General features: G+C 40.8%; 1 protein-coding gene and 1 long non-coding RNA gene across 5 annotated transcripts in view; both read right to left on the bottom strand.

The window, feature by feature from the left end:
* Nucleotides 1-2,190, bottom strand: part of LOC130169689 (uncharacterized) — a 47,537-nt gene extending 45,347 nt beyond the window's left edge. For 2 of the 4 annotated variants that reach the window (XR_008827860.1, XR_008827859.1), the window contains exons 1-2: nt 1,852-2,190; nt 1,694-1,746 (exon numbers count right to left, since the gene is read on the bottom strand). This is a non-coding gene — a long non-coding RNA (uncharacterized LOC130169689). The remainder of the gene's footprint in view (nt 1-1,693; nt 1,747-1,851) is intronic. The other 2 variants (XR_008827858.1, XR_008827857.1) reach the window with 1 other exon arrangement.
* Nucleotides 2,191-4,088: 1,898 nt separating this feature from the next.
* The window catches only part of LOC130169248 (protein unc-13 homolog B-like), a 180,700-nt gene continuing 157,313 nt past the window's right edge, over nt 4,089-27,475 (bottom strand). Inside the window, exons 31-43 of the mRNA XM_056375810.1 lie at nt 20,685-20,705; nt 19,434-19,454; nt 18,471-18,497; nt 12,634-12,722; nt 12,343-12,480; nt 10,873-10,996; nt 9,464-9,508; nt 8,684-8,755; nt 8,128-8,275; nt 7,957-8,013; nt 7,341-7,424; nt 6,624-6,783; nt 4,089-6,522 (exon numbers count right to left, since the gene is read on the bottom strand). Of these exons, the coding sequence (XP_056231785.1) occupies nt 6,240-6,522; nt 6,624-6,783; nt 7,341-7,424; nt 7,957-8,013; nt 8,128-8,275; nt 8,684-8,755; nt 9,464-9,508; nt 10,873-10,996; nt 12,343-12,480; nt 12,634-12,722; nt 18,471-18,497; nt 19,434-19,454; nt 20,685-20,705 (1,269 nt within the window). The 3' untranslated portion in view covers nt 4,089-6,239. The remainder of the gene's footprint in view (nt 6,523-6,623; nt 6,784-7,340; nt 7,425-7,956; nt 8,014-8,127; nt 8,276-8,683; nt 8,756-9,463; nt 9,509-10,872; nt 10,997-12,342; nt 12,481-12,633; nt 12,723-18,470; nt 18,498-19,433; nt 19,455-20,684; nt 20,706-27,475) is intronic.

The following is a 27,475-nucleotide window of genomic DNA, read 5'->3' as shown; positions in this document are numbered from 1 at the left end:
CCACTGTCCTTCAGTGCTAGTGACACCAATGTAGCAAAATGAAAAATAAGAAGTAAAGATAACTGACATATTTCAACCTTGAATCGCAGACACTGGGGATATATATACGCACGTACAAAGCATATCACACGATTCTCACAAGAAGCAGCTGAACTGTCCTTGCTCATGTTGTTGCTCATATAAAACAGCTACAGGACATCATGGGAATGTGCAAGTTGTTCAGACAACTCTAATCAATGTAATGTGAGATATTTTCTGTGTGGTTTAGTGTCAAAGTCCGGTGGAGCTGTATCACTCCATGTGAACTCTTCTTCATACTGTGGAGGGAAAGTTGAGACGATGCTTTGTACACTTGGAAATCAACAGCCGCCCACACAACAGCACCCACTCAGAGTCTCCAGCACAGTTCATCACAACCTGTGTCAAATTCAGACCATCAGAATTAACTTTGGTTTGTGTGTGTCTGTGTGTGTGTGTGTGTGTGTGTGTGTGTGTGTGTGTGTGTGTGCAACTCATATGAAGTGATACAATTCAATTGACACGACTAATGAGAAATGAATATATTAACATAAATCTCTATCTTGTTGAGTGGGGTTTTAGCTTTTTTATTCTTTTTGTGTGTGTGTGTGTGTGTGTGTGTGTGTGCGTGCGTGCGTGTGTGTGTGTGTGTGTGTGCGTGCGTGTGTGCGTGTGTGTAGTCCATTAGAGGAACAATGTGTAGGAATTTGTGGCATCTAGTGATGAGGTTGCAGATTGCAACCACATAACCTTCAGTTAAGGTAAAAATTTCTCTATACAGCCAGTGTTTGGTTTGTCCCATCAGGGCTACTGTAGAAACATCCGTGGGACCTCAATGTGGTTCTGGCCTGAGGTGGATTCTGGTTTCCTTATGAAAACACATGATTGCAAATGTATTAAATAAAATGACTTCTGTAAGAAAAACAAGACTTTGTAAATGGAACTGAACAAATGATATCAGAGCTGAGGTAGCACAAAGACACTGTGAAAGAAAAAATGCTTTTGTCAAAATCTGTCAGCGGATAGGGAGTCAAAAACTGTAAAGGTTGATGCTCAAAGTTCCCACACAGTTTTTGACAGTCGAGTTACAAGTAGAAATTTGACCCCATTTTTACAACTGAAAAACATTCCAATCACAAAGCAGAGTCCAATCAGAGAGGAGGTGGTTCTCTTGTCTTCATCTACACCGCAGATCCTGGAAGGTGTAGTATATTTTCAAGTTGATGGCAACGGAGTTGAATATCTACGGCAAAGATGAAGGTAACAGAACACCTACCCTCTGATTGGACTCTGCTATGTGAATGGATTGTCCAATCAGATTCAAGTGTAAAAATAGGGTAAAATGTTTTACTTGTAACTTCAGTGTCACACACACTGTGTGGAAACTTTCAGCACCAAGTCTTATAGTTTTCTGCTTTCTATCTGTACACAGACATTGACAAAAGCACTTCTTTCACAGTGTCTTTGTGCTACCTCAACAGTAAGATTCATATTTGAATAGCTCTCTTTTTACAAATACAAAATGTCTTCTATGCATGCACAATTACAGGTTTACAAAAGTTGAGTTACAACTACATCTGGAATTACTGGTGAACATCACTTTACAAGTTCAAAATTCTTTTGACCCTAATTTGAGCACATACAGGTATGGGGTGTAGTCATGCCAATGACTTACCATTTATTGCTGGTTGTGGGGTAAGGTGTGGACTTAGTTGGATTCTGGTATCCCTGTGAAAACATATAATTATACTTAATAAAACAAACTTTGCATTGCAGGGAAAACACGGTCATCTAAGGCAGCTGTTCACATTACAGTAATGAGTAACTACTTACCATTATTAACTCAGTCAGGTGCAAGTTATGCAGAAAGCTCCAATCAATTTCAAAAGAGGGACCCGCTACTTTTCACCCCTTTCCTGCTGTAATGTCTTTCAGAGCACAGACACTGTAAACACACCTGTCACCTGTCCAGCCCAGACCTGCTGTAAAACACCGAGGCTACACAGCGCTCGTGAAAGAAAGAGTAAATGCAGCCCCGAAATTAGTTTTTAAAAACACATGTTAACGGATCTGAGGCTCCGACAATTTTATAGGAGCACCAACCCGGAGATGAGATCTGACAGATCCGTTTTACCAGTTTGCATGGAAGCTAGCCCCCCGCCCCCCCATTAAACCAAGATGACGTCCCGCAGGAAACGCACCTCAAAACTACGGTGTTCCACAGCGGTCAAATAACATCAAACCCGGTGTCAAACCGGAGCGCGCGCAGCCTGTTAAAGCTTAAGTTCTGTGCCTCTACATCTGCTTTCATCTGGATCAAACAGCCATTACGAACAAATACACTAACTCTATGTCCGACCTAATAGTGATGTTATGTATGTGTGAGACGATAGCGATTATGTCAACAGAATTTGTGGCCATAAACGTGTTTGCTGTTTATAGTGTAATCAGGCATGATATTAACGTGATTACAGTCAATAATGTTATTTTTATGTTTGTGTGTTTGTTATGTCTGATATCCTATCCATACTGAAAGGGGGTTTCTGCCAAAATATGACTTCATATCACTCATCAGAGTTATAATTTGAAGATTATACATAACCATATATATATATATATATATATATATATACCTTTTAAGTCCAACATTAGGAGCTGGAATAAATTTTTGGCAAGTAAAAAACTGCATTGTATGTGTTGCACAGGCTCTATACAGAGTTTTGAACTAGTGAAAAGTACTGGTTATGGTATAATCTTCTAAATATAACTCTGATAACTGATATGAAGTAATTTTGAGGCAGAAAAACCCTTTCAGTATCAAATTGGGAGCAGGAATCAATTTTTGGCAAGTAAAAAACTGCATTTTACCAGTTTTCAACAGGTAAAGAGTACTGGTTAAGGTATAATCTTCTAAATATAACTCTGGTGTATGTGTGGACAAATATGTGGACACAGGAGCGAGTTACAGAGGTCTATTGGAGACCCTATTAAGATGATTGTGTAAACTCGGAAATGAAAATGTAATTCCATGATAGCAATGTAATTTTTCACACATGAATGTGTTTGAGGATTAAACTGGACTTGACTTGATGAATATGAGCGAAGCAGGAGAAGCAGTCAGCAGGTTCCATTTGAAAGTAGTTCATCTTTTGCTTGCAGTCAGTCAGGTGAGTGGTTACAGCTGAGAAAGTGGACACTCAGCTAGAATCTTATTATCTTAAATAAAGCAACAAAAATTGTTGATGTATAATCATGTGGGAACAAACAAAGGAAATTAGATGTACTACTTAAGAATAAAATAAACATAATTTGAGGAAATGTAATGAAATGAACTCACTCGAGGAACTAAGGAATAAAGGTGAAATGACAGAGGGAACCAGCCGAATGAAGGGCAAACAGAGAATGAGCTCAGGACAGAACAAAGAACAGTCCTGTGTGAGCTGCCCACTTAGCACACCTGTTCTCCTGCTGCTCTTCAGCCCAGCTAATTAAAGACAATTAAGAAGACAATGCAGTAATCCAATTTGCATTTTCATTTTTACAGACTCATGCGGGCGTTCTATGACCATATTAAAATGAAAATTGAAAAGCTGTTAATAATTAATTATTATTGTAATCATTCATTCCATTTGTGGAAGGTGTTTTATATTTACAGATTCACATTTACAAACGGGTCGTCAATCTGTTCACGGAAATAATATTGAGACAAATCTACCTCCATAAACCTGTAATGACTCAGTGAACCACCAGAGGACTCTAATGCTCAAGTCCATCTAAGGCAGGCTTCTTTAACAAGCAGGCAGAAACAAGAATGCAGCTAGATGTACTCAGGGGTAATGATGAGGTGATGGGAGCAGGTGTGAGGACAACTGCAGAGCAGAGGGGGGGGGGGGGGGGGGGGGGGGGGGGGGGCAGGAGAGTTGTGCCTGGCAAATAAATAACAGGTTAAAGGTGATGTCTGGATTATAGTTTAGTTTGTGTAACTGTGATGTCACCCTGCAGACTCAAAACAATGGTTAAAAACACACACACACACACACACACTCACACAAAGGACACCACCATCTGCCTTAATTTATAAATATTTTATATACAAAATATTGTTACAAGTATTTTCAACATATGTCACATCATAATAATGATAAGTACTTTACATACATTTGATCAATCCTCATATTTCACAGTACATACATGAAAAAGATCACAATTCTAGTCCAGTTTGATTGTATACAATAAATACATGCTCTGATCTTAGGCTTTTATTTTTATTTATCTATTTTTTTTTACAAACTTACAGTTAGTTTTAAACAGAGTGCAAGAGTTCAGTTGTCACTACAGCTATGGCAACTGAGAAACATCCGCCTTTATGCACTTATACTCTACTGTAGACAATGTTTGTTCAGTTTAATACAGCAGAACCAAGCATTAAACAAGCATAAAGCATAAAGCGGGAGATCCTCCAGTGGCCACGTCTGTCTCGACTTTGTGAAGTGAGCTAGCTGAACGTGGCTCACTGAACACTTGCGTTCCTTGGCACATAGTAAACAGACAAAGAGTGTGGATCAAACCCAGTTACAGTTCAGTCAAACCTGCCTGTGTATTCGATCTTCCATCGGTCCAAATTCGTACTGCGCCTGACATAAAACAGACATTCAGAAACTTATGATTGGAACAGGATGCGGCTGTGCATGCATGGAGGTCTGTTTTGGGTCCTCCATAAAGGTCTTCACACTATTTTAACCCTTTAAAAACAGGTTGCCAGATTTTGTCTGTTGCAATTCAGAGCAGGTCTACAGGTAAACAGTCTCCACAGTCACAGTTTAACATTTGGCAAAACAAAACGAAAACAGAAGAACAAAATTCAAAACCTATGAAGAAGCTGTTCGACAGGCCACAGTCCAGTGGCCAGTTATGTACTTTAAACTACTATGCCCATAATTCTTTGCTTCTGAGAAAAATCCATGCCTTCTTCCTTAAAATGTCAATGATGTTGTACCCATTCACGTTTTAAGTCTGAGTACGGTGAGCTAGCTGTTAGCTATGTTAGCCAGTTGGCTTTTTTTTTTTTAAGGCTGTGTAATTCATAAGAACTAACTACATTTTCTTTCTGTTCAGGGTTTCATGTATTCAGTCTGTGAGAAGTTCTCCATTAAAGAGCGACACACATTAGCAGCAGCAGCAGCCTGAAGCACTTCTACTTGGTTCAGTGCATCAGACTGTAGTATTTTCCAGCGTGGATCAGATCCTGGCTACTGTATCCTGACTTCCTCTTTCTGTAAGACGCATCTGGTGCTACAGGTGTCAGCTGACATGTGAATCAGCTGATGTGTGTTGCACTTCTAACATCAGGTTGAATTAAAAATGAGTAACCCATCATCCATCATCATGTTGTTCTTTGTTCTTCAAGTTGGGGAATTACTGTTGGCTACTAAATTCCCATATTGCAATTTTAGAGCAGTTTCCATGGGGATGTTCATAATTGTTTCTTGCAAGCTCGAGCTCTTTGCAACAACTCATGCTAAGTGTGACATTTGTTCGCTCTAATGTGTTTGTTGTGACATTTGTCAGCTGGTTAATGACATTTTTTGGGAAATGGTTGGATACCAGAGTCAACAGCGGTACCGATGTCATATATGTCACTATTTGTCAGCAGTCAGAAGGCCCCGAAGGCTCAGAAGGTGCAGGAGTCTGGGATTACTTGCTCCAAATCACTCCCATCTCCTGTCGTAGTTACAGCAGCAAGAATCTTCAGTTTTAGAACTAATGCCATGTTTGCATCTTTCAGTACTGTCAGGTGGACAAACCCAGAATTAGCAGTGTGAGGTCAGTTCTGATGGCCAACAGATGACAGATTTTATCCAGATGTAGTCAGTCATTAGAATTAGAAGATCTTTAGTTTACCTCTGATGATCTAAAACTATTTCTGACCACTGAGTTGATGATCTAAACCCATATGTTGCTTGATAGTCATGACACTGGTGCTCAATTTTCAACATTTAGAGAAAGCCTCTCCGTCCAAACTGCACCTTTGATTTAAATACGTTTCTTTCTTACCATAATTATGACAAATATTCAACCTACTTATATGTACTGTGTCCTCCTCCTCCATGTTGAATGTTATCACTCACAGGCTTTAATGGTCTGTGATTACTGAACCCAGACCTTGCTCCGTGTCAGTTATCACCCTTTCCAACAATCTGGTGCTGAGTCAGCGCCTCTGCTCATCTGCCCTCCTCCACAGGACGGAGTTCAGACTTCAGCTTGACAAACTCCTTGGCCACCTCATCAGCAGGTCGCTGGGACAGGATACGCATCACTGTCATGCCCGTCTCGTCCGTGTAAATGCGAGGCCCGATAGGACACCAGCACACGCAGCTCTTGCGGTCGGCGACGTCACGCAGCTGGACCACGGCCACGCCGACCACCCGGTCCGCCCGGCCGAAACAGTAGTCCTTCACCGTCACCTGGAGCTCGTAGCAGTCCGGGGATTCCTTACCCAGGATACTACAGGGCAGAGGAGCAGATTAAAAAACAGCCTCTTATTTATTGCATCTCTCAGCTGTAAATGTTCGAGTCTATTTTTAGGTGCAAAAGTTCAAACTCACAACTGGAATGCCTCGTTAAACTTTGCCGTCCAGCTGTTGTTCTTGGACTTTGTGGTGAACTTGCGCTTCTTGTCGGCGAGGAAGGGACCAACCATGGAGACCTCAACGAAAGGCCGGAACATACCCGAGGTCTGCCACTTCATGTCGTTCACCGCGATGACTGGAGAGAGGGATGTGAGAGAGGGAGAGGGAGAAGAGGAAATGACAGACAGAGATTCAGTGTGGATGATGTGTCTGCATGAGTGTATGTCTAAATCAGAGGTGCACAGTCAGGAGAGGAAAACCAGGCAAATGCTTGGGGCCCTCAAGGGGAACAGGGGCCCCCAATATCCCCTCATATTGGTACATTTTGCAATGATTACTATAAACCCCCTCAAACCTCCCATAAAGACACTGTACAGGGCCTGCATGTGAGGCGTTCAGGGGACATCTGTAAATCGTAGTCTAGGATCGCCACTGATCTTCATATATTTACATTCACATCACCGCCAACTTTATGTTTTTCTTCATTATTCTATTTTGATCTTATTTTCTTTTTATGTACCAATTTGCATAATTGTTTATCTGTGTTAATGTGAAATGAGAAGTAGAAACATTTCTTCTCATATAAGTTGTTTCAGGGAGTAAAACTATAACGTGCCAGCATTTACAGAACACACTTGATTTTCCGGTCTGTTTCATGTACATGTTTGTGTATTTTGAACGCAGGCGTCTCACCTCTCACATTGACCTTGCGTTCCTTCCCGAGCATCATGTCGATCTGCAGTAAGGCCTCTCCGATTGGCTTCTCCACCCCTGAACCTGCACGACAGCCAACACGATGCCGTTAACATCTTCAAACTTCACTCTTTGTGTTTTTGTTTTAGTCTTATCTTGATCTTCTTGCTGCTGCACTTTCTTATCTTACATTTCAGCTTCAATTTCCACAGAGGCTGATCATCATAAAATGGGGAACGGTATGATTATATTTAGTATTTGATGAAGGGATAATTTCTAATTTATTAGAATTAAGACAGAGAAAGGAGGACAAGGAAATAATGCTAAAATATGAACATTTTCATTATTTTTTTAAATGGTAAAGTGAGCAGCCTTGCCACTGAAAACTCTTTAAAAATAGTTAATATAAACAGTTTTACACCTGGTTTCATGAGCAAGGAAACGTGTAAAACATCCTCTAACACTGTGCCTTTGTTAAGAGTGAAGCACCTTTTGGTGACAGGTGACATCCAATTAGAACTTAGAAAGAAATTCAGTTTAATTTCATGAACCTAAAATATTTGGGTGTTCCTAGGCTCAGCAGTTGTGTAGACTTAGTGTTGTGTTGTGGACTTACCTCTGTCAGGTCGAATCTTTTCATTGCCAGTGATTCTGATGCCCATCCCATCATGCACTGAGAAGACAGGAAAAGAGATTTAGTGAACTTTTTCAACACAAGGGATATCTGATCCTCTAAAGCCTTTATATCATGCATGCAGTGTGTGTGTGTGTGTGTGTGTGTGATCACCTTGGGAGTGTTGTGTGGTGACAAAGGTCTTGATGAGAGCGTCGGTGCTCTGGGAGTAGAGGGAGAGGGCGTAACGCAAGGACGCCAGTTCAGGACTTTTCTCGACAAACGCCTTCTTCAGCCCGTTTCCTCCGGCGTGGAAATATTGCTGAAGGAAGTAAAGACAACAGAGTGAGAAAATAATCTGTGCCAGATAATATTCTAAACACGGTTAGTGCAACTCTACTGTATATTGTGTTGTGTCCCTGTGCAGTGAAACTACAGTATACACAGGTATGTAAAAGTGCTGTATGTCAATGTAGAGGAATGAATTTTGTAACTAAATAAAATGTTATACTATATTTCACTACTGAATGTGTAAACAAAAAAGAATTAGGATTTGGTTTGGTGTGATGCCCGACTATGTTGTGATTATTATCTTACCTATTTTATTTAATACCTAAGAGTCATATCAGTGTCTCAAAATCAATGTATTAAGATGCAACTGATGTTTTCCCATGTTTGTCTTGCGATACACGTAAGTTTCAGACGTGAGTCAGTGCAGGTCTCCACCTACCTTGATCGTCTCCAGCCCTGCGTCAATAATTATACACTGCTTAGGCGTCAGGGTTTTGGCTTCACCCCCTCCCTACAGCAAGCAGAGTTCACAGACTCACATTAGACAAACAGTCAACATCGATAAATACATAAAGACAAAACCATACACGAGCAGGAAAAACTAATGAATCCAGGCCTAAGTTCATTCGTGTGACTTTGATATTTAGAGCTGCTTATTTGTGTTGACTTAAATCTAGTTGTTGGATAACAACTACACTGACTTAACTTTTGTAAATCAGTCAATAAACGACTGTGATAAAAAAAAAGTAGGAAATCCACACATCATTATCTGCCTTTCTTTAATTGACTGGAAAATGAAGTGGGGAATACATTTCAGAGACTTGTTCTGTTTGAGCAGCTCCAGAAAAAGCAGTTTGTGGTTGAGTGCTCCACAAGTTTTACCAAGCCTGTCTCGTCTTTACACTGCCAACTTCCTGCAGCAGCTGACTATGACTGTCGCGGCCAGTCTGTACTAACGTCAGCAGGAAACCCCCAAAGTCTTTTTTGAGATACAAATCTTACAATGTTTTTCAGTGAGTACTTAATTTTGCTTCTTCTCATGTGTGTTTTTCGCACATTTGAAAAGATTTCTTTACATCAAAAATGTCTTAAAGGATAAACAGAGATATTGGTTGACTGACACGTGTCTCAGCTTGTCATCTCTGCTTTACAATGTCCCGTCAGAGACACACAGGTGGTTACGCACTTCTTTGTATGTGTGTGTGTGTGTGTGTGTTACCTTGAGATTTGAGAGTCCTTTAGCTGCTGTGAGGAGTTGGGCTCCCTGCAGAGAGAGGGAGGGAGAGAGAGGGAAGTGGACAAACTTCATTTTAAATCAAAATTTTCCTGTAAGGAAGAAAAAATGCAGAGACTCAACAGGATCACACTTCTCCACAGAACTGGACCCCGGAGAAACACACCTGCTGACATCCACCTGTAGATGGCAGCAGAGCACTGCCTCTGGTCTGAATGGGACACTACCATAACCCAACACTGCACAACACAGACACTGCATATGTTGTACACATTTGCAGATTTACTGCAGCACTTCCCATTCATTCCTTTCTGTTATAATAATCAACTTGGAGGGACTTTGTTGGAATACATCATCTGTGTCAACAACATGTCATTTAGGGAAACCTGTTTGCAGACACGACAACATGCAAATGTAAATTCTGTTACTAAAAACTGTTGCTGTTTGGCAGCTGATTTTCAGATGCTGGATTGTCCTTGGATTCTCCAACAAGGAGAAGTTTTTTAAAACATTTATCAAAAGTATAGTGCAGGTTATTTGTACTTAATGGGCAAAAACATGCATAAATATTTTCTTTTTAATATTAACTGTGTGTTTGTTTGTGCATTTTCCCACCTCCTTCACTTTACTCTAATCACTCTCATCAATGTGTAAACAAAGCAGGACCTGTGGTGACCATGAAGAAATAAAGAGTGTGGACGACTCATCACACAAACGTCCTTCTCCCTCTGTGACGACCAGTTTTAGACCTTATGAGTGACATTTTTTTGCAACAGGGGACATTTTGTCCGGTGCTCACATCTTCAAAGAGCTGTGTGAAGATTAAGAATTAACTTAAAATTTTAAAGGGGAACTCCACTCCATTTTACATATCAAAGTCTGTTTATGGGTCCTGGGGAATACTACTGCATGTGTGAAAAAGGTTGCCGAGGGAGCTGCATGAAATCTGATGAACTGCCTCAAGTGATGTCACTTCAGTCGGCGCCGTTTGGATCTGAAGACTACAAGTCTGAGGGGGTTTTGGGTTAGAAAGAAGTGAGCTTACCAGACCTCCTGTAGCCTGCTCCTGTTTCTGCTGCAGGCTCAAGGCTACGACTAGCATAACAAAACCAAATCTACACCTAAACTCAACTGTGGTTGAGTTGCATTGTGGGCAACGTAGTCGCCAAGTTTTGACGATAAGAAGAGTGTGTGGAATAAAAAGGATATATCTGGTTCTGCTGCATCGATCTGATCCTGCTTTTAACACTGTCCATCGTGAGTCCGACAGTGTTATAGGAGTGCAATGCTAACTGAAGTGGGTACTCTCTGATGATCTGGAGTGGTTTTAGTTAAAGGTTAGGGTTTGGGTTAGGTCAGGTAGTTGTGATGGTCAGGGTTAGGGTGGCGCTCACCAGGCTGTCGTTGCTCTGAGGCAGGACGATGGTCTTCTCCAGGCTGCTCAGGACGATCTTCCACAGATCCTTCAGGATCCTCTTCAGCACCGTCTTCTCACAGGTGTCAGCAAAGATACTGAGACTGGATCACACACGAAAACACACCACAACTGTGAGCTGACACTTGTTTGGTCCAACAGACTACGTTGTTCAGTTATAGTTATTGTAGAGGTCAAAGTTAAAACATTTAAATTCCGTCAGTCTTTAATATGGCTTGCTTAAATGCAGACTTGCCAGTTAGACCAAGTTTAAGTAAGTAATAATAATAATAACATTTTCTTCAATATACTTTCTCTTCAATAAGACAGTTGTTCATTAAATCCTAATGAATTGCCTGAAGTGCAAACCGGCCCTGCGAGTCACAAACAGTAAAAATGAATGCAACAGAAAAAGATTAATTTCCAAATAATTTTCTTAAAACAGAGACAGGTAAAACAGAGACAGATCAGTTGGGACGCCTCCAGCTATTTGCAAACACTAAGCACGGGAAACCTTGAGCTTTTTCTTCAGAGGATCGAGCTAAACATGCAAAGTGTGAAAATTCACCACATAAAGGATGAAGGTTACAATAATCACTGAATGATGAATATATATTTACTGGGGTTTAAAGGGAGCAATTTCCTTCATGTAAAATTCTCTGGAAAGCAATAATAACAATCAAACAACACAAGTCTCAGAGTTCAGTCCCGGGTCGTAGCACCGGACTACACGCTTCTTTCCAAGAAACTTTTAAGAAATTATTAGGAAATAACAGACCTGTAAAATAGAGCATTACCTAAATCTGCACTTTGAAAAGTTGAAACACACTGACTGAGAATGCTGTACTATTGGAGCGCTTCATTCTTCACCTTTACTGAAGGAAAGGTGCTTGAAGTAATGCATGTTCTGCTTTGCTCCTCAGTTGATGGACAAAAGTGTGAACTGCAATTTAAAGACTAAAACATGTTGACATCTCCGATCTGCATCATCAAGAGAAAGTCCTTGTGGTCACTTGTTGTTTATTCTACAGAATAACTGGTGAGTGGCTCCTTCAAACGGCTTTAAGAAGTTTTTCAAGGACTGCAAAGTTACTTTTTTAAAGTTTTAACCCTTCTAATGATGTAACATGTGCATCAGGAGGCTCATTGTGGAGACTGGTCAGTTTCCTGTTGTGTTAATGCATGCCGTTACATTTACTTCCAGTCCTTTAGACTTAATTTAGGAGGAAGTAATTCAGTATTTAAGCACCAAAAACCACCAGTAAAAAAAACTTTGGGTTGATTCACAACCTTAATCTAGTTCCAATACGTCTTTTATATTACTGTTGAGTTATTTACCCAGACTTAATTATGGTTTTGACCCAGTGTTGGACACAAAAGCTCTAATTTCATGTTAAAACTGTCACAAATTTATTGTTAGTTGTACAAATTCATTTGCAGACAAACTTACTTCCCATCCAGGAACTCCATGAGGGGCCGCAGCATGTTGTCAGCATCTGCCTCTGCTGTGTTGTGGTTGGGGGGCCCTTTGATCTGGTAGAGGATCTCAGCCATCTGACGCATGCAGCCGTTGATACGAGTCTGGAAGCTGGAGGGAGAAGAGGGAGGGGAGGGAGAGGAGGGAGACGTAAACTTATGCACGGAAAACTTTTGCAGGGCTGGTGGAGGTTTGTTGCTCAGCCATCCACTGAATACTGTGTGTGTGTGTGTGTGTGTGTGTGTGTGTATGTCTGTGTGTTACCTCTTGGCAAACACGGTGCTGAAGTTGTCCAGGACAGTGCTGAGCTTCACCTGCAGCTCATTGAGGATGTTAGCTGCCTCTGTATCCAGCTGTAACACACACACACACACACACGCATGCACGCACGCATGCACGCACGCACGCACGCACGGACGCACACACACATAAAGGAAAAAGAGGAGGGAGGAGATATCAGGTTATTTGAAGCCTTTACAGTCAGTTCTACAGACACCACCACCAGATTGCTAAAACCTGAAATGTCAACTAGACCCACATCTGTCACATCTCAGCTGTGGTTCCTCATTTAGTGCTTTTATTTTTCTCTATTTTTGGTGTTTTATCCTCCTTTTCCAACGTACAGTATTTCCATCTCAGCTTCTCTCACACAACTGAGGAACGAGTGGAAAATATTATTCAATATTAGTGTGAATAAATCCTTCATTTATACACATTCAGAGATGTAGAGCCTCATTTATCAACTGTTTTTAGACACAAAAGTGCATTATCAAGAAGATGCACAAATGACATCCAAGAAAGAAAATGAAACTGTTGCATGTTGGTACAACTGAAACTGTTCAAAGTAGAAAAGTCTAACATTTTTGAAACTAAACATTTTTGTTTTAAAGGTTTGGGTTATTTGACATGGAGTTGTATGAGGTAGTCATGCAGAGTAGATTCAGATCAGGAGTGACGGCAGGAAACACCAGCAGAGCAATGTCTCGTTGTGCACAGGGCCAGCACAAAAAATGTGTTTCAGACACTTTGAAAAACCCACTGAAACGATCCAATATCTGTTTAAATGTACGTTTCGTGTAGAATATTTCCAGTGGTTTATCCTCAGCACTTTTTTTCTGCTGGCCCTGTTCACCAGTGTCTCCCCTGACTAGCACCGCACTGATCTGAATCTAGTCTGGGTAATACGCTAGGTAATATGCTTCGACTCATACAACCCCACATCATCATCACCGACACCCATACATTATCCTTTTTACTTAATCTTACTTTGTGCTAGTCTTACACATAGATTTAGAATATGCGCTACACATGCTTTGATAAATGAGGCCCCAGGTGTGCTGCGGGTATTTCCTGTTGAGACACTGGATATAAAAGCTTTGATTTGCTCTGGCAGGAGCATTACAGCTGGAATATGACACAGCTGCGTCCACTGCATCCACAGACATTAGGACGTCACCGTCCAACTTCACCGTTAAAAGTGATGTGCTCTATCTATTTATGGTCCTAGGTCAAGTGATGCAATCACTGCACCTTGTGGAGCAACTTACAGTGAGAATAAATGACCAAAACCAAAGGTAGCTGGTTTGCTGGTAGCTCTGGTTCTTTCCTTCCAGTAAACTCATACTGAAGCGCCCCTATCAATACGAGCACCTCGTCGGTTTCCATCAGTGCATTTTCTGACTTTTGAGCAGAGCTGTGCAGCAAAATAAACATTCATGAACCAGATACTGATGGTCATTGAAAAGGCAAACAGTGCACAGCACATGTACATATATCCTAGTGCATTTTGAGTGCAAGAGACGAGACGAGATGAGTAAGAGTGTGTAACACCAGATTCATTTCTCAGTGTCACTGGGTGCACATACAGTAAGTGTATGAGTCAGGGATACACACAGTATGGGCATACTCTGTATGTGTGTGTGCGTGTGTGTGTGTGTGTGTGTGTGTGTGTGTGTGTGTGTGGGATGATGCTGCTGAGTGACGAGTGTGTGCGGATCAGTAAACAGGAAAGAAACGCTGACTAAAATGCAAATGGAAGCGATCGTGACTGAGCACAAACTTGGGCGGAGAGGAGGTTGTAAGATTTGACGGGAGAGACGTGACGAGCTCATTCACGCCTCTTCAGACATATTCAATAGTGTGTGAAAGGAGCGCTTCAAGCTGTAAAGAGCGCGCCATTTCCTGACCACCGTTCCCTCGAGCAGGTCTTCAAAAATACAACACGAGAGGCGGAGGGATGGAGTAGTCTTTTAAAAAAATAAAATAAAAAAATACACTTAGTGGAACCAAGAGCAGCAGGAGGCTGTCACTCTTTCTTCTTAACACTTCCCTTGAGTCAACTGGACTTGTTGAGAGCAGAAAGCCGAATTCGAATTTAATAACATATAATAAACGTGGTGAAAAGCCTGGTGAGGAGGAAGCTGCTGAAGACAAGATCTAAAATTAGCTCACTCTCATACACTGAGGATGTTAAAGGTTGGTTCTATATGTATGTAGGCAGTTTTATACCCAGGAAACTGGCAGCAGTCCATGTTTAAGCGACATCTGTGTGTTGACAAACGACGAGGACTTCAAGGGTGAAAATAAAGAAAGAAAGTCCCGCTGCACTGAGCAGGTAAAAGCCATTGCTCTGAAAAGAGACAAACTTTTCCACACATTTTCATTGATAACAAAAATTTCTGTCTCCGTCAACCACCTTTTATTTTTTTTTGTAGCTAATCATGTTGGTTAACTTGCCTCCTCAGTGGTCAGGCTCAGCTTCACAGCACCTTTTAAGATCATTCGATGTCCTGCTCAGGTTTACTTAAACACCTGGCTGGACTGGCCGCAAGGAGGCCCCAGGGCCAAAATGCCCTGCAGGTAGTCCTCTCGCCTCAGGGGTTTCATTTCAATGGCTCAATTATGTTGTGATCTCTGTATGTTTCTGAAACTTGGGCCATGCGATCTGCCCCAGCATGCCATGTGGGTAAACGCAGGAACAGCAGCACTTTGAGGCTGATCAAGCAAAATGAAGCTAAAGTACGAAACCATAACAGAAATGTGCAACTTTCTTCTGCAACAGTTTGCAACGTATACATCCAGACATTCAGGTAAAGGCTGAGATTTTAAAGTCCTTGTGCACCCATGGTTCACCCCCACTGGTGTTTTAATTTATTTTCCCTGATTAGACCTCTCTGCTGGACTGTGTGGGCATGTACGCACCAGGTTTGAACTGACACACCTCTCCTCTGCTTAGATTTTTACTGCAGGACAACTTAAAGATTTATCCTTCTTATGGGAGCTTGGGGATCTTATGTAATTGCCAATATAGCTCTGCCAACGAAGCAAATGTCTAATCAGTCAGAATAACTTGGCTGCACGTGGCTTTTAATGCTAAAACATGTTGAGTTCTTAGCTATCAGAGCATTCAACAATCTACTTTTTCATTTGCCAGCTTCTACAAAAAAAGGTGAAGCGAAATAAAGTGCAGCTCTCTGCTCCTGGTGCAGCCTGCAGGATGACCTGGCCTTGAGGAGCCTGGAAACAGGTCTTGAGTAAACCTGTAAAACACAACTCATTAGTATGCTGGATGTCAAGTGCACACCACATGTTGTAATAGCCAAATGGCTGGACGATTGCAAGGTAAGACATCAAAAAGAGTCTTTGTAGAAAGTGTGCCATCGATAACTGTGGAACTGTGTTATTAGATAGAAGACGTTGGGCAACCTGCCATTACACCTAATTGGACTAAAGGAGGGCTGTGACTTTCAACTGACAGTGTTTTAGTATCTTGTATTTTAATTGAGAAAAGACTGTCCACTCAGCCGCTTCAGAGCAAGTGAGTTCTTGGTCTGAATCCAAAAAAATGACATGCACAGCTGTTTATGTGAGCTGCAAATCTCAAGTATAGTCAGACATCTTTATAGACATTTGAAGGTGACTGTGCACATGAGTGTGATGTGTCCTTGGAAGATGAAGACTGGTCAGACAGGTAGATGAATAATGAGCATGACGTATATACAGTGGGGTCCTAAAGGACAGCGTACACTGAGAGGCTTCATCAAGTGGCTGGGATCGTGTACAGGAACATCTGTGCTGAGTGTGGATTAGAAGTCCCGATGGGATAGAACAGGGAGCAACAGAGCTGAGATCCTGTGGGACTTCAGGTTCCAGAGCATAGACTGTATGTAAAGACAGAGATAGCCTCTGTAATGTCACCCATAGGAGAGCGGTTTTGAAGTGAGCTGACTCCGCTTAACTCCCGGCTAATTCAAAAATGGGAAAAGTGGAGGTGTGTGTGGAGCCGGTTTGTGGCAATCATACGCTCACCCACCTGTCATTCAAAGCGGCCACACCCTCAGTTGTGCAGCATTTAAAGTGTTAATAAAATGTAAACAGTTGAATTTCTATAAAAATTCCCCCCGTATAGTTGTCATGAGCTAGAAACCAAAACTGTTTTTCTACCAGGCTGTAAACATGTTTATATCTGCTGTAGAGTTGGGCATTTTAACATGGGAGTCTATGGGGACTGACTCGCTTTCAGAGCCAGCCTCTAGTGGTCATTAGAGGAACTGCAGTTTTTTGGTACTTCAGTTTTTGGCTGCTTTTTTCAGCCATGAAGGTTGCCACTTGTTCCGAACTGACAAGCAGCTGCAGGCTAACCAACCAGACATTGTAGTGGATGAAAAGGCGCAGAAGAGGGCAGCTGTGATAAAAGTGGTAATCCCAGCTGACAGTAAGAACTTTAGGCAGCGACGGTTGAAGTGACGGCTAAGGCACCTAGAAATGTTCCAACATGTTGCCGTAGTTGAGGAAGTCAAAGATCAACATTTAACTCTGACAATGGCTTGATATTTGCTGTAGAGACAAATTTAATATCAAATGAGGAGTTTGTATAAATCCGTCTGTTACTTCAGCACCACGGACAGCGTCATGGTTTCATCAATACACAGCAGTCAGGTTGGGGGCTGGAGAGGGAGGGTGGCAGGTTAACAGCTTGTATGTAACTGTAAAAATCAGTCAGATTAGCCAGTATTTTAACAGATATACTCATAATCCATAAAACTACTAATGGTATAATTGAATTTAAAAAAATGACAGAATCAAATATGACAAAAACGTATAATTACTTGCTAACTTTAACGTATTACAGGGTACGGTAAACTAGTCTTTCTCTCATAGTAGACAGCTGGGCTGCAACGGTAGTAAGTTTTGACATACAGTCTATGTCATTGCATCATGCCATAGCCGTCCATTCAACCGTCGCTGCTTAAAGTCCCTAATAACATCAGAAAGAAGGAGCACGAGAAGATTAAGAAGCACCAGGCCTGAAGTAACAACTGGAACGGATGTGGACAGAGTGGTAATAGGAGCATTAGGGGCTGCGAACCCCAAACCAATCTGGGAGAGTGGCTTCAGTAGACAGACAGACAGACAGACAGACAGACAGACAGACAGACAGACACACACACACACACACAATGGGGACCCAACTGTTGTATGCCCACTTGGGGAGAAAACCCCCCCCCCCACCAAAATCTTGCCCCCAATTTGGCTCCAAAAGTTTCCCTTCAAGCTAACACTGAACACTCTGCATAGTGTTAAACTGCATTATGCTAAGTGAGTGATTGACTTGTCAACTTTATGTTCTCTAATATGACAAATTTAGAAAAAATATATATCATTAATAAAACATGACACGTTTTCAGGCTTATGTTTCAGGAGCAATCACCGCTTCATATTCACACTTTTTATACACAGTTCCCCAACACCTTTACTTCCTATAGAGACATGCTACTGTCTGCCAGTTCAACACAGATCATTAAATGTGTGCATGTGATGTATCTCCTGCATAAATCTACCAGGTGTGGATCATTTAAAGTGCACACTTCAGACGTACCATACATCCTCTATTCATTCTGTGTATTTCCTCAACACTTTTAGAGGAGAAAGGAAAATAAATGACTAAGGAAAATTGCTTTTTAAGAGGTAAGTTCCACATACATACAAGCTTGCACATACACATCTGCCTCACTAGGATCACAGCCTGAAATTAGAAGTGTCGTTTACAGGTGATAAGTGTTTGTCCAACTCTCTTATCTCTCTCTAGCACACAACTGTACCTTCTTCTTCTCAGCTGTGGCTTCAGTCTTCACGGAAAGACAGAAAGGAAAAAAAAGAAAGAGAAAAGACACAAAAGTAAAACGAAAAAGAAAAGTCACACAACACTGCAGGATGTTGATGATTTAAAAAAAACACTATAACTACATGGACACAGGGTTGTACAGCGTGGTATACAGCAGGCAAACAAAAACAGGAGGTATCTTTTAGTTTGGGTGGGGTTCTGTGATATATTGTCTGGTGGGTTGGGTAATGGTGAGTGGGTGATTTTAATAAAAGCTTTTTGTTTATTGCTTCTGGTTTATTGGGACGCTACAAGACAAAAGGGACGTCACCTGCAGAAGTCCTATATGTTTCACTGCTGTCTGCTACGTTACTGCTGCACACTCACTTCATCCCAAACTGGAATTATTTGGAAGAAGAAGTCCCATGTTCTTCCCATTCAGACACTTAGCTCAGTGAGATAGATGTTCTCTGTTATACTTAATAAATGACTGACCAAAACTTATTTATGGCCATGTAAGGTTTTGCGATATACTAGTTTTACAAATGCATACACTTAAACAAGCAGCTGCAACAACATCATATACCTGCCTTTTTATTTATTTTATTTTCTGTACTCAGGTCTCACTTGTAAATGAGATCTCGACCTCAACGTGACCTCCTGATTAAATAAAATAAATGTATACCTGGGAAAGTAAAAAGAACAGGGACTATGCACAATCATTCCTCTACCGACTTTGCTTCGTATGTGTAGTTAAAAATATGTAAAAAATATATATATAGTATATATACACATATATATATCGACTGCTTAGTTTGCTTATTTCTTCAGCTGGCTCAGGTTTGAAAGACTTTTTCTACTACGTTATGAGTTTTTCTATTGAACCGGGGCTAACAGGCTAATAGTTTAAGACGTGGGTCAGAGGGAAAAGCTCTACAGAGGAAACAACGGACAAACAAACCTTGTTCACTTCCTCCTTTGACTGGTGAGAAAAAACAAAAATAAAACATCAGACACCTGGAATCTACAGTCAAGTTTTTCACCTTTTTAAACATGCCTCCTTTATAAATACAAAATAAGCAAAGGAAAATGATCAGCAATCAGTTTTACCATTAAAGAGCTTAAATCAAATGTGACATGCACTGAAACAAAATGAAATGACTGAGCTCAAAGAAAGAAGAAAAAAAAAAAAAACCTTAAATTGAATCAATCGCTGCCGCCTCGGCCAACGGCCAAGTGTTTTTGGCAAATGGGACTGATTCTTTGAATTAGATTCTGGGAAAAGTCTGAGTCAGCTGGCTCTAACGGGCGCAGCAGACAGTGTGTGGAGCGAATGACACGGTCAGATCGTCTGCGACATCGGACCTCATACTTATCTCAATACGCTCACACACACTCACAGGCACAAACAGAAACACACACTGGAAACTCAAATTTGCACCTAATATATTGAGCTGTAGTTACACTTCAAACTTGATTTGTACATGTGTATAAACGGTTCATGAATCTGTTATAACACATGTAAAAAAAAAAAAATCCTGATTACAACTGCACTTCAGAGTTTCAAAGAGTGTTATAAGCCATGTTATTATAGTTTACATACTGCTTATAAAGGTTGGCTGGTTAACAGTTACAGCATGTTATATCTCAGGCCACTGTGAAAAGTTCACATGACTGATAAGTGTCATTGATTTGGGTAAACACACACAAGAAGATGCAGTTTAATATGAGCACCAGTCGTTTGGCCCTCAGTTACTTTTTGTTTTTCTGGGCTCTTACGCTCAGGAGGAAGTCGAAATACACAGAATGCTTTCTGAATGTATTCTCTGTCATTTATTTGGCTTAACTATTCTCCTGGGAGATGACTGCAATTCATTTTTTGCAAGCATCATTTTATCATCAATTTCAGGTACAACAATTTGGCAGCACCAATGATCAATAACCCCAAACAGGTCAAGACAAGCGCAGATACTAAATAAGGAAACATTTGCTTAGCCGCTACAATTTTGTAGTTGTGCATTTTACACATTTTACACAATTTAACTTTCAGTAAAATACATTTTTCTTACTGCTTGTCTTTTCTGTTTGACAGTGTTTTCAACGATTGGTCAAAGTCGTCAAATATCCATATAAATTACAAATACAGGATAAACTTTAAAAAAGTGCATGTTGCAGGACCTTTTATTACTGAAGCTACGTTTCAACAACTCACCTCTTTGCTCTTTGTGTCCTCCTTGAGGCAAAAACAAGAAAGGGAATGGTTGAAAAGAAAAGCCAACACCATTAATTTCTCTTTTTCTCACACACAAACCCAACGATTGATCTAGAGGTTTTATCAAAAACCTACGCTGAATTGGTTTGTACAGTGACATAAATAAATGAGTGCATTTATTTATGACTGAAAAGATGAAGAGTTTCAGTGAGTGTCACTGGGGAATGAGGGCAAATCTGAATAGATTTAGAGATACTGAGCAGAAAGAGGAGGTGAAGGACAGAATCATGATCAACAAACCAACCTGCTTCTCTTTGTCTTTCTTTTCAGCCTGCAAGGACACACACATGCGTGAGTGAGCGATGCTTATATGCCACATACACACATGTTCACACACAATGACATTCACACAGTGACCTTGTAACAGACACACTCTTCTTTGGCACTTTCATTAGGTTCACCTTCCCTGTTAGCCTCCGGCTGCTGCAGGCAGTGACTCATATATTAATAAAGCTTATTGTTGCTTTCAGGTGAAACCCTCGTAAAGGGTCCGGCTCTGAGGGGTGATCAAAAACCAAGCTAAAAACGAGCCTTGACATCTGAAGGGTACGAGGTGTTTCTCCGACAGCGTTATGCATTAGCACACGCAGGATTCAGACCGTCGGAAAGATGAGTTCAACCACTTGGAATGTGTTAGGATCGTTAACGCTGAAGCTCTGAAGAGTCTGCGGTCTATCTTTGCTCCCTCTGTGCTTGAAGGTGTGCTAATGTAAAAAATGATTGAAAGGAACGCCTGCAGACTCCTGCTCCTTTATGGCTCATATCTGGACACTAGTGTGGAGTTAACTGAGAGCTGTGCAGTCAAAAAAACAACTTATTGATGAGCGAGAATCTACAACAACACATCTGTCCATCCCTCACCTCAACAACAGGACCATTTCTCTGTCAGACTAGCAGGACATGGACAGTAACTATTCAGACTTTTTAACTGTAATATCCTGTCGTTTTTCCTTTGTTCACCAGGTTTTGAACTGCCAGTACCTTTCACAACGGGACACGCGTCATTACTAACTCTATCTGCCACCATGAGGAGGGAGCACACAAGCTTCTGCCTCCTCCACTTCACCTCATCTAACTGTAAGTTATTGTTCAGAAACCAGTGTAAAGTTTAATAATCTCTAGTTCATACGTATTCTTCAAAATCTTGTGTCCCACACAAGGTGCCGCCCTATTTTTAAACAATACTACAACTTTCTATCATATTCAAAAAAAAAGTTTTATCAGGTTAAACCCAGTTATTTTGTCCAGCAGTTGCAGAGCAGCATAATCACTCAGTAGGATGAGGGTAAGCACCATATTCTCTCTCTTTTAGCTCAGTACCAAATCCTGAGGGAAATATCTGTCTCTGTAGCTGCTACATGCTCCACTTTGTTCACCAGTTACTTTCTAACTGTGTGTGTCTGCTGTTTGATGCTGAGCCAGTATCGCTCAGTGATTATTTTTCACGACGCAATGAGAGTAACGGAAGCAGTTCAGTTGCAGACTGGCCGGATAAACAATGAGCTGATGGTCACTATAAAGCTCTGCAACGATTCAGCTGAGTCTGTCATCTTGTTTTCACATTGATATTTCATACATTATTATTATTATTATTATAAAAATATAGATTATAGCTGCTTTAAAGTTAAGTTTAGATCAAAGCTTTGAGCTGATTTGCTGATTATGGCAATGAAATTGTTGTGAATTATTTTCATAAAACTAATAACAAATTTTCCCTCAAGCACACAGACAACCATACACACACAGACACACCATACAATTTAAAGAAAACATGAGTAGTTTCCACGCACACACCTTTTCTTTCTTGGATTCGGACTAGGAAGATGTGAAAACAACAGAGAAAAGGAAAAATGTTACGAAAATAAAAATAAACATGAATCAATAAATATTAAAGGGAACATGAGAGTGCTTTTGATGGCTCACCTTTTCCTTGTCAAGCTTTTAAAGAAAGAAAGGAATAAAACATACATTAAAAATGTAAAAAGGCAGAAGACAACAAATGGAAGTTAAAGGCTCTTTGTGATGATGACGATGGTGGGAGCAAAATGTTGGAAACACGAGCAACTCTACCAGTTTAGACACACAATCACAGACACTCTTCCACGCGAGAACAGCAAAGTGAACGGAGGATTTAGTCGGCCATGTGTACGTGTTTCAGCCAGCAGGAGAGGAGAGGAGAGGTTAGTTATGGATAAATGTTAGAGCTTTGTAAAGAAACCAAACCTTCTCCCGCTCCTCCTCCTCCTCACTGTCATCATAAGCCGAGGAGTCGTCCTACAGGAGGACAGACACAAACTAAAACATCTGCTACCACTAAAAAAAGTCAACTAAACACAGTTAAACAAAGCTCTTAGTTTCAGGAGAGAATATCTACTCATCTAGTGATGAAATTACACTTTTACTATATACCAATATTGCACTACATTTTTCCATTGTTTCTCTCCGGCACCTCCCTGAGCAGAGGAGTCATGCTGCGGCGTGTTCGCAGCCGCTGCGAGAGCCTGGCATTTTCTTTTTAGTGCTGAAAGTTAAAAATATCTCAAGTTTTTGCTCCCTGCTTCAACCAGATCTGGAATCGTCTCAGAGTAATAGCAGCAGCCACACGGCATTTCCCTGAAGCATCGTGCTGCTATCTGAGAGTGCGGTTTCTTGGTCGAGAAAGGCTCTTAATGTTAGAGCGAGATGCTGATCTGCTTCGTCATCTGATGATCTGACAAATCCTAAACTCTGTCCTCTACAAGGCTACAAGATCGTCAGGTCACAGCCAGCACAGTGTTCAAGGTTTCATGTGTGACTTTCCTGGATAATAAATCTTAATATTCTTGCAATATTATATGCAAAACTGGGTTTATATGAAAACACGTGTCTTAACAGCCTAACACACAACATAAAAGGGGTTTGGATGAGAATATTTCTAAAGCAAGACGCCCTCACTTCACCGTCTGACTGCAGATTAAGTTCAGCTTTGCCTTCAAGAAACACTTGGATGACCAAGATCTTTCTCTCTGGTCTCAGCCTGGAGTCTTTTGATATCACAGGTTGGTAAACATGTTCATGTTACTGATCTATAACTCTTAGTTCATTCTCTTTCGTGTAGAGTTGCATTGGCACCTTTTAATGTAAATCAACTCACAATATAGAGAATTTACTGTTCTACTTAATAAGTGAGAAGTGTTTTGATATCCTACTGTACTTCACAGTGGCGCAAAACACTTTGTAAACACACACAGCACAAGCACAGTCCAGACTAACTCACAAAGAACTCCACAACACACAAAACACAGAGTTCTGGGGGAATGAAGCCGTTAAAACAAAGAGCGAAAGGCTCGGACGACCGACCTTGTTCTCCTTCTCCTTGTTGTCAAGCTGAGGACGGACAAGACAAGACAAGACAAGACAGGACAGGACATGACACGAGTCCATGTTTTGTTCATTCAGAGCATGGCAACATAACGTGATTCTCATCAGACCTGTGACTTCACCTTTACTCGACATTTCTTCAAAACACAAACATTTGATAAAAGGTTTCCACTACAGCTGGGATGAAAACCACAACCGGATGCAACAAGAATTTTAAACTATTTAAGACAATATAAAGAAAAGTCCACGACCCTGAACCTCTACAATATTTTATACAATTTATTGGTGCGAATTAGAGGCTGGAAAAAACGTAGTGGCCAAGTCCTCAAAAAGACAATGTGTTAAACATTTAATAGCCCTGATCCTGACCCACATGTTACATGGTACTTCTGAGGACCCTCACTGACATACAGTAAACCCTACAGCCCCTACATCACCAACATGTATCCCATAACCTTCACCAAACTGCAAGCTCAACCCTCAAGGTTTAAAACTCCTCACAAAGTTCCTCACAACAGCACACACAATAATAACTCTCCCGCTTGATGCTCACAGGCTCAAACGGCTTGGAAATCCAGCCACTTTCTGTCATTATTAATCCAATCGCAGATAAAGCGATAAAGTGATGCAAAGCAAATATGATTCCAAAGCCAACGCTCGTTAAGAATCATGGGGTTCCTCAACATTAATAAAACATCCAGATAATTCTTCAAGGAAAATATTTCAATGCAATAAAAAGAATATATCAACTTACACTTTTACGATACAACACAAGGAAAGCATCAACTAAGGAGCAAACAGATTGATTGTGTGATCAGATTAAATTGCCTACATGAATAAAACTGGAGATAATATCGCATGAAAATGTCAGTACAGAGATGCCACCTCTTTTTTTTTTTAAGTCACATTTATTATATATACTTAATCTCAGCCACAAAATCTTCTCTCTCCTTCAAAAGCCCCAACAACAACAAAGGAGCAGCACATTTATCCGCCCCATAACACTTCACCATAACATCCCATTTAACATCTGTTAACATCGCAGTAACTTTAGCCATTAAACAGCAGAGCCGGGACTCCCGTCACTTTTTATCTTTCTTCACCCTCTTCCTCCCTGACACGACCCCCCTCCCCCAGCAGTCGGCAGGCAAACAAAGTCAAGTCAGCAAAGTCATTTCAAGACGCCATTTAGCGGCGGCTAAATACAACATTTTTTAATACGCTATCAAGTTCAATTATCTGGGATCCAACTGTCTGGTCTATTAAACACCCAGACAGGGGGGAGGCCATCTTAGTACCCAGCTGCAAATGTGTTAAGAGCTCTGTTAGCATGTGGTACAAGAGGCTTTATGGAGGTTCCTGGCATCAGATCTATGGAGGGATTTATCGACTGTGCTCAGGGGGAAGCAGATGGAGACTTCAAAGGGAAAATAGTCCCTTTGTAAAAGGCAAAGATCATTTTATCATAAATATTCATTTATGATCAGAGAAAAAAACGACGACAAAACAAACAGTGGTTAATCCCAGTTCATCATGTTTTGAACGTATTTTGGTCTGTGTTGTTCTCACTGGTTTGAAAAGGTGATGTCAATTACAGTACGTCGTTAGCAACGTTTGCATCAAACTCTGGTGATTGTTGTGTGCTCGTTTTCCAGGTCACTGTCAATCAAATAATCAAACCACACCCATAAAATCTTAAAGAAGCAGTTTGGTTGAGTTTTTGATTGTATAACTTAAATCCTCCTCTTATCTTTAACCTTTTCACTCATGAATATTTAATGTTATTGAGAAATATTTACAATATAAAACCATGTTTTCTGTGACGGTTCAGTGATATAATGTGTGATTCCCTAAGAATATCTGTCTATACAAAATCATATGGTGCGTACATTATTCTGTGTAAGGCATCCAACATAAATGAGTCAAATCATCGTCAAGGAAACAGCCACAGTTAGTTTCACGGATCATGTTCAGATTGTGCCGCTGTCCACTCAAACAATCAGTATTCACTTCATCAAACACTAATGTATGGTAATGAATGATTTAGTTGCCACAAGTCCAAATTATTCAAATGATAAATATACAGCTGCTGCAAATATACCTGAGGGCAGGACATGGCATGACCTCTAACTGCATGAGTGAGGGCAGAGGGCCAGTGATTATAACTGTCAGCTCGCAGGTATTTACTCCACTTTCACTCCACATTGAAACCCAGCAACGATTAGAAAGAACGAGAATAATTCAGATCTAAATAAAACGAATGTGCTAAAAGGTGTGAAATCTCCACTTCTAGCTTCCTTATAAAAATTAGGATTAAAGTGAGAAGAGGTCCGAGGTCGATGGAGAATTACACTTGAACTCTATTTAGAGAGGAATTCTGCTTTGATTGTCAGTTTTTGTCTCTTACCTCAGATCCCTCTGAGTCTGAGCAGCCAGACTGGAGTGAAATGGACAAAACAATAAGAAGAGAAGGTGAAATGAGACAAAAAATTAAAAAAAAAAAAAGAAGAATGTTAAAGAATAAAAGAGACCTGGACTCCCTCTCTCACCTTGGATTCCTCTGACTGGTGTTCATGAAGATTGCAAACAAAAGACAATTATTTTAAAATACAAAGACAAGGTGAATTAGCAAAAAAATGTTTTGATGATGCAGCCCACCCACCATGTCATCCTCCCCTTCATGATCAGAGATGGCCTGGTGGAGATCCAGGTGGAGGTACACAAATAAAAATGACAAAATAAATGTAATTATATTATACACACACACACACACACACACACACACACACACACACACACACACACACACACACACACGTAGGGTACATATGTATTAAAAAAACTAAAAAAATGCATAAGAAAGAAACCAGCTGGCTGAGTCATTCTCAGTTTATGCTGCTCTCCACTAAAACAATTAACTTAAATGAGACTCTAATTTATTATTTTAATAATAACACTGCTCGCATATTTCTGCTAGCCACAAGCTAAAACTGACTTCCAATGACAGTTATTGTGGATGAACTGGTTACAAACAACCTTCAAATGAAGCACCATTACAACACATCAGACACAGACTGAATCATGGACAACCCCGTCCAGGTACACCTCTGTGCTTTTGTTTTTATTTTGGGTTTTTTTTGTGGTCGGGCTCAATCTCATAGTTACACTGTCTCACGATCTGTTTCTGGTTTGTCCCTTTCCTGGTACATGGTGACAATGCCTCCGTGCACAAAGACAGTGTGATCAAATGATCTCCGCAGAGTCGCGGCCTCGGCCCTGTACCGATGTCTGGGATGAAGTGAAGCGCCGACTGTGAACCTGGCTGTCACAGCAGCAGAACAATGAACATAGCATTGGAGTCCGATGTCCAA

Source organism: Seriola aureovittata, chromosome 5 (assembly GCF_021018895.1).
Source record: "Seriola aureovittata isolate HTS-2021-v1 ecotype China chromosome 5, ASM2101889v1, whole genome shotgun sequence".
Taxonomy (NCBI): Eukaryota; Metazoa; Chordata; class Actinopteri; order Carangiformes; family Carangidae; genus Seriola; species Seriola aureovittata.
Note: the sequence above shows the minus strand (reverse complement) of the source record. Positions and strands in the feature narration are given on the sequence as shown.